Raw genomic sequence first — 8075 nt, 5'->3', positions numbered from 1 at the left:
TAATCTTTTCCCTAATATCCGGGACATTTTCACAACCTTGAAGTCCATTTTGGGACATTTTATCACTTAACCCTCCTATGTTTTGGTTTGGAGGTCGGTCAGAACATATGCCCTCTCCGCTGTATACTTTCTCCTTTAACTCTGTGATTTATAATTGCTCCCTTTGATATTACAATGTTTGGACTTTCAAACTGGCTCCATTCCATTCCGTATCACCTTTTCCTTTGAATAGGCTTGATGATTTGAACGTTTGTGGATTTCCGTTGAATAGTACTAGAATGAGCTTGATGATTTGAACGTTTGTGGATTTCCGTTGAATAGTACTAGAATGAGCTTGATGATTTGAACGTTTGTGGAATTCTGTTAGAGATAAGAATTAAGTGGACAGTAGATATCAGTCATTTTCCCAGTCAAGAAATTTAATTTAATTAAAATGTTTACAGTCATTTTCTTTTATCTTGACATTAGTATACATTACAAGTTTGGGTAGTCAAAATGCCAAGTAAAATTAGGTTCTGTTCAAGTGGAATTGCACACCATTTATAATCTGTCGCAAAAGTCTTAAACCTATAGCAGACTAGTGCAAAACCCATGCTAATTAAAACTGTGGGGCAAGTGTTGGATTCCAAGTTTTATTACCAAGAGCTTGGAAGTACCGCTAACTATTAAATAACTCAAGCACAAATTTGGAATCAACGGGGATAAATTTGGTACTATAATAACTAGTTTTCCATGAAAAGAAAACCTAAAGATTACTAGTATAGAGTTGTGGCAGGAAAGTGTATGAGACCAGAAAAATTGAATCCATTGAATATATGATTAGTGCTCCAATTGCATATTAGCTCGAACAATGGATCCATGTAATTCAGCTGTACGTACTATTGCTTATATATGAGTCCCACCCAAAAGGATAAATGCAGATTAGGGAGATTAACAACCAAATTCAGAAGTGCATTGCTTATATGGGTTGATTTTAATTTGACTTCAATTACATGGCCCTTTCACATCCAAGCGGGGGCAGTGTTCATCGCCTTCTCCTATCCTTAGGGAGTCGAGGAATGATTTTCCCTCGAGTTTACGAGAAAAGAATTTCTCGAAATAGTCCTCACACCCAGTTGTTCTAAACAAGGCAGGTGTCTCTGGTGTGATCATGCAAGGTATTGGACCTATTTCCCCATCTGCTCTTGGGATATGAAATGTCGCAACTGAGAGCCTCTCCTTTGCTGAGTTTATTGTTGCTCGGTGCTCCACGCTACGGTAAATCCCATTACTCATAATCTTCCATGCACAATGAAGCAAAATGGAATTAATAGTCAAAACTGTCTCAAGTATTTGTCCTAGAATTGGATAATTCGATTTCGTGAACTCTTCTTACCTCGAAAGCATCTCCAATGTTCACTACAAAGGCATTAGGTAGAGGTTTAATGGGGACCCACATTTTTTCCTTTTTAATCTGTAATCCATCCACTTCGTTGAGTTGTAGGAGGATCGTCAAACCGCCAACATCTGAATGTGGTGTTAAGCCGATGACATGTTCCGGTTGAGGGCAGGGAGGATAATAATTTATCCTCATTTGTTGTACCCCGTCTTCAAACAACTCTGCCATGACGTTAGTCTTCAATTGCAGAGCCTTCTCCATAGACTTAATGAGAGTCAAGCTAAGTTTACTCAACTCTGATGAGTAGGATTCGATTGTCTCCCTGCAAGAAGAGATGAATTTTGCCAGTTATAATCGTACGCACACAACCTGAAAGTCTTAAACTTGAATGATGCATGGTATTAATAGATAGATTGATATCGCATGCTTCGACTCTTGGTGAACCGCATCACAACCAACCTCAATACCTCGCTTGGTATTGCCTTGCAGTACTCAAATATTATGTAGAAATGGGCAAAAAAAGAAAGAAAAAAATAACTGCAGTAACATCATATTTCTAGAAAGCAAAATAGACAGAGGTCGAAGTAACCTGAGAGGTAGAGGGAGTTTGGGAAATAGCCTAGGCTTCCTCATATGTTTGGGAAGAGTGACCATGTAGAACAAATCTCCCCAATCCAGTTTCTGGTCTTCTGAATGAACAAAGGCTTGTCCAAATCCTTCCAGGCCGTCTCCTTCTTCCTGCCAAAATTTCTTTTTCTCTTCCATTGGTAGCTTGAAGAAACCTTCAATATCTGATTTCACTTTCTCTACCAATAAATTGTCGACTCCATGGTTTACGACCTACATCATGCATTAACTCAATTTACTTTGCTAAAGCCTGACCATAATCAATCATAATATGTCGGGGTCATTATTCCTACCAGCCGATAAAAAGAAAATTACAATCCATATTCGTAATTGAATCTTCACATATATGCATATTTGTTGTACCTGAAAGAAACCCCATTCTTTGCAAGCCGAGTGAAGCCTCTCCAATTCTAACTCTCCGATGATGGGTTCTGGTGACAGTACTTTCTGCAAATTGATAACAGGTACTGATTGATCCATCATAGACGTAGCAGTCACATTATTACCTAATGTGTCATGGTCATCGCGTATATATCGAGCTGGGACTTCTGCAAGTGATTGTTTGGCTAATTCTTGAACACTAGGTACAAACAAAGTACCACCTAGCTTCATTAGTTTTGATGTCTCCATGAATCTTCAAAACAGCAGCTTCCACTCAGAGTAAAGAACTCGCTCATACTTTCTTTAATGGTTTGTCTATCCTTTTATTGCACTATATATGATTCCACCCACGTTTTAATTGATGGCCCCATGTCTAGATTTTTCTGTGGTTCTTGCGTGTTTATTATCATTTTCGCATCCTCCACTAATAATTCAACAATCTTTTTGAGTGGGAACACAAAATATAGAATAACTTGTCATATTCTTCATAATTATCTCAAGGAAGCCGGAGAAGTGGTGCACATCAGTAATTTCATCAGCACCAACTTTGTGGAATGCTGTTAGAGATAAGAATTAAGTGGAGCTAAGGTCATCGCCACTGCCCCTATACAAGACACCATATCGTGACCTCCCTATTTTCACCATTTTCCGCTCTTTTTGAAAGTAACTGTTGGATCAACATTTTTTTATCTTGCCTCGAGCAGATCGATTTGCAGAAACCGTATTAGATGCTGTTTATGTGCTTGATGTTGAACCATCAAAACCAGAAGAAAAGCTCATACCTGGCAAAACTACCTCTGCCTGGTCCTAACAAGTTTTTTTTTTTTTTTTTGAAAAATCTGGTCTTAAAAAATATTATTACCATGCATGAGGTATACATTATTGAGATTGCTTATGCATTCGCGGATGCGCACTCGCTTAGGTGTTTGTTTAGTTTGTACTTAGGTATGCCAATTAGGAATTTGTACTTAGGTATTTGTTTAGTTTTTCACAATAACCAACAATGTCGATTCTCTTGTTGCAAGCGCACTCGATTTATGAGGATGTCAAAGAAATGACGTTGTGCTCTTGCACAATTCATGTGGTATAAGAGGTGGGTTGACATTTTTATAGTCGATGATGAATATCCCTGATCCAGATTCAGTACTCAACCTCATATCTACATAGTTGGAGATTGTAAATAATCCCGTCCATTCCTAGGCACAAGATCTCTTTCAAAGCGGTGCCTCCGATGGTTGATGCGTGCGTGTGATTGTAGTATTTTGATGTGTGGTGGTGTGTGACTTTGGTTTCTTATCGTGCTTTTATATATGATCATTGTAAAGGTTTATTTTTAGTACATCTTAGCTATGGTTGTTTTTGAACCCCACCGTGGCTGTTCTTTAGTCTACGCAACCGTCAATGTAGAAGCCTCGATAGGATTGATTTTTCTGAAGGCTGTGACCTATCAAATTAGCAAGGGGTAACCAAAACTAGCCTTCTGAAGGCTTATATATCTAGCAGATACTGGGTTATGAGGTCAACCGCTAGACTTATAAAAAATTGTCTCTCGATTTTAACTTTGTATGTAATATAGTCATGTACTCCCTCCGTTCCTTTTTAACTTCTTTTGTACGTAATATAGTCGTGTACTCACTCCTTTTTTTGATGACAAGTGTTATGTGGATCATTACATACAAATGTTATTTTAATGTTACATGACTATAAGGTCAAGTGCTAGACTTCTTTTGTAATCAGAGTACTCATGTCATGCACAGCTACGGCTGAATTTACCCTGGCTGCTCATAAACCACTACTACGTCATGTACTACAGATCAAATGGACGCTAGCTGATGCAATACATCCCCCCTGTATTGGGCACTTGGGTCGATCAAAATAGTTTCTGCGAACTGATATGAAAATACCTAGATTTATTGGCAACATAATATGAAGTGTGGAACTGCATGTATTTGAACTTTTCAACTTTTCCATTCACGTCTAGAGTCTAGACCCAAGCGTACGATAATTGACCGCACAAGTTGCTTCTTGAAAGACGACCCCAGGATTGGACGAACATGTTAATCTGCTGTTTTCAACAAATCGAAATTAATGTTAGGCAATGATATTATGCTTGGACCTATACAACAAAGAAAAATAGCTAGCTAATGCATGTTTATCCAAGTCATGCTCACTCCATAGTCAATGAACAAAAAGCCAGTAATCATAAAGACAAGGAGTTTAAGTTCAATACTCTACCGAGTAGATGATGGAAGACTTCGTTCATCCTATTTGTAGTTGCAGGAAATCCTACACTATACCCCTCACAAGATTTCATTAATATTCAACTCATTTTAGATTAACAATCTTAATTTTATTGATGAATCTTTGAACAATCTTATAAGAAAAGATAAAGGAATCAAGAATAACCACTGCTCTAAATTTTCTCTCTCCTATTTACTTCCTTCTCACCCTAGAAAAAGATCTCTCCTTTTCTTTACCACTGAACGGCTATTTATAGGGAATTACGTAGTGGATGACAGCTAATCTGTCATTTATTCTCGGATATGGCTTGCGACATTCTCGCAACCTTACAAATCTTAATCTCGCAAACTCTCTTATTTTTGCAGAACCATCACATTTTTCTCATGATTTTAGCTGACGTCGTTTATTATGTCATTTCTGAAATTGTTCTGCGACGCTGTTGTGTTGTGTTGTTGATAATTTCGCTGAAGCATTATTGCTGCTGGTAGGCTTCTAAAAGGTCCTACAAATTATAACCGCAAGTGCACGGTCGTCGGTTGTAGCTCGTGCAAGTACGGGTCGATCGACAGAGATCGGGTGTGTTTTGGAGTGTTTAGCTAATTGGGTTCCTAGATTTGCTTTGGGCTATGAAGCCTTTTGGCTTAAATTGGGCTTTGAGTGCTAATGGGTTTGAATGCCCTTTGAATGAATTGGGCTTAGTGGGTTTGTTAACAGTAAAATGAACTGAGCTTGGGCTCAGTTATCTTTGAAGTCTAAATGGGCTTTGGCCTGAACTTGGGCTCAACAGTTCACTTGTGAGTTGGGCTCAGTGTCTTTTGTTGTGAACTGGGCTTTGGATTCAGTCAAGATTCTGGGCCTTTGGGATGAAATGTATTGGGCTTGGCTATTGAACTAGGCCTTTGGGTTAAACAACTGAACTTGGCTTGGCAGGAGAAGTGGAGTGGCAGCACCAGGTAGTAGCTTGGCAGCAGCAACAGCAGGGAAGGCAACAGCACAAGTGCTGCACAGCAGCTTCAGGGCAGATAGTGATGCAGCAGGAACTGCAGGAAGGCAGCAGCAGCAGCTGCAAGAGCTGCACAGCAAGGCCAACAGCAACAGCAGCTGCAGGGCACAAGCAACAGCAGCTTGGCAGCAGCAACAGCAACAGTGACAGAAGGCAATGTAGCAGCAGAGGAGCAAATACAACACAGGGCAAAAACAAGAAACAAAACAAATGAAAACTAAACAGTAACAAAACAATGAACAAAAGCAAAACAAAACAAGAATGAACCAAGGCCTAAGGCCAAGGGCAGAGATGTGATGAAGAAACTGAAAAGAAGCAATACTAGGCAGGATACAGGCAAACTAAAAGAATGGGAGGAAAATTAGCTTGCTCATTGTCACTAGTGAGCACTAATTTCCCCCAATGCACAATCAACACTACAACCTAAGCATACAACAAGAATGGCAAGAACATCAGCTTGCTATGAGCACTGATTTCTTGCCATTGCACAATCAGCACATTGCTTCACAGATACCTAGCCTAGCATTCCTTCAAATGTAACAATACATTAAACACAACAGGAACATTTAACTGACAGTGAACATTTAACAGTAAACAACACTAACAGGAATTGAAAACAAGAAATGATACAGGCTAACACATTAACAGAACTTGGGCATAAGCATAACAGGAATATGAACATAAGCATAACACATTAACAGGAAAATTAACAAACAAAGATTTAAAACATGGAACAATGAACAAGAACAACACAACTGTGAATTGAAATTAAGCAGTGACTGAAAATTGAAAATTGAACTAAAGTTAACAGTTAACAGGACATGAGAGTCCTGGATGTGGGCTAATCCCAACATGACTATTACATCACCCCAAAGCCTCTATTTATAGTCACAGACCCAAATTCCCTAAATTACCTAATTCCCCCAAAATTAGGGTTTGTTCTTCCCCAAATTACAACAGTTAAAATTAGCTCACCTAAAAGTCCAATTGATGCCGACCCATCCCTTCTCTGACTCCCCTGATGCTTCCCACGCCTCCAATTGATGCTTTAATCATCATATATATCACCAATTTCTCACCTAGGGTTTTAGGCAGAGAGATGAGAAATTGATGTTGTAAATGATGATTAAAGGGATGGTACGTGATGGGTTTAGGTAGAATAGAGAGTTGGTGGTATGGTGGTGTTTGGTGGCGGTGTGGTGGTGACAGTGGATTGGTGGCAGAGGTGGAGAAGGTGGTGGACATGGCTTCTGCAGAGCTGCAGGGGGGAGGAGAATGGGTTCGATGATTTGGGAGAAGGGTCCGTTTGGTTGGGGTGTAGGTGCTCGGTCGCTAATGTGTTAGGCGGGCGTATCGGGTTTGATGTTCTGCGACGCTGAGTCACTGGATGCGAAGCTGGTAGGTAGATCGGACGGTGATGTGAAGTGAAGCTTGTAGAGACCGTCAGATTTTTTGATACAACAAAATCAACGATGCCAGATGGAGTTAGGTACTGTAGTGTTAGGCGGGTATATCAAACTTCGATACGCAGCAAGGGAGCGACCGTTGGATTCAACTACCATCTAATCTGAAGGCTTGGAATTTCAGCGCTGTGGTGCTTGGCAGAGACATCAGATTTTGATGATCAGCAAGGAGCGACCGTCGGATGCTTCTGAGAAATGATCTGATGGCTGAGAACGGAGGTGCTTTTGTGTGTAGAAAATGAGGTTGTGCGCACCATTCTTCGCGGCTTCCTTGCGTAATTTCTCCCGGCTTTTCACTACTTTTCTGCTCTTTTCGCTCCGCGACTCATCCGAACTTTATTTATTACCTAAAAATGCAAAATTAATTAATAAAAATATTTATTCATGAAAACAATGAAAATACAGAATATGGGATAAAATGTAGAATTAACGCATAAAAGATGAGTTAAAATGCCAACAAAAAGGGATAAATATATACAATATTTGGCACTCATCAAATACCCCCAAACCTGAATTTTACTTGTCCTCAAGTAAAACAAAACTAAGGAAATCCTAACTATACCACTGTCGCTGGTCTCTCGAATGCATTTAGCGTATGCACTAAGCCTTTTAAACCACTAAGTGTCCCTAGTGGACGAGTGAAGTCTCGTGAAGGTTTACCAGAGGTGTGCCTACAAAACCTAAGGACAAAATATAAGCTCATATTCCATCAAACGTGACATGTGCAAAACAGTTTAAGCTCACAGCAAAATGGAGATGTCAATCTAGCTATCGAAGGCACAATCCTAGCACTGATAACAAATAAGGACATGTGATAAGAGTGTAAAGTGTATCTACACATGTGTAAAGAAAGATCTGAAGTCATGACTACTAATCACCAAGAGATAGTTTCTCAGGCTAAGAACTGAGGTCGAAATCTAGCTAGCTGTCCGGACTTTACGAGAATTGTGAACGAGTTGGAGGCATTTCAAAATTTCTCGCG

General features: G+C 39.6%; 1 protein-coding gene across 1 annotated transcript; it reads right to left on the bottom strand.

Moving 5' to 3' along the window:
* Positions 1–784: 784 nt before the first annotated feature.
* LOC113350427 (codeine O-demethylase-like) lies at positions 785–2702 on the bottom strand. Its single transcript, XM_026594561.1, has 4 exons — positions 2369–2702; positions 1968–2218; positions 1376–1700; positions 785–1278 (listed from the first exon to the last, which is right to left on the bottom strand). The coding sequence occupies exons 1-4, from the start codon at positions 2633–2635 to the stop codon at positions 985–987; spliced, it is 1137 nt and encodes a 378-aa protein (XP_026450346.1). The 5' UTR covers positions 2636–2702; the 3' UTR covers positions 785–984.
* Between the last annotated feature and the right edge of the window lie 5373 nt (positions 2703–8075).

The sequence above is a fragment of the Papaver somniferum genome, chromosome 2 (assembly GCF_003573695.1).
Source record: "Papaver somniferum cultivar HN1 chromosome 2, ASM357369v1, whole genome shotgun sequence".
NCBI lineage: Eukaryota > Viridiplantae > Streptophyta > Magnoliopsida > Ranunculales > Papaveraceae > Papaver > Papaver somniferum.
Note: the sequence above shows the minus strand (reverse complement) of the source record. Positions and strands in the feature narration are given on the sequence as shown.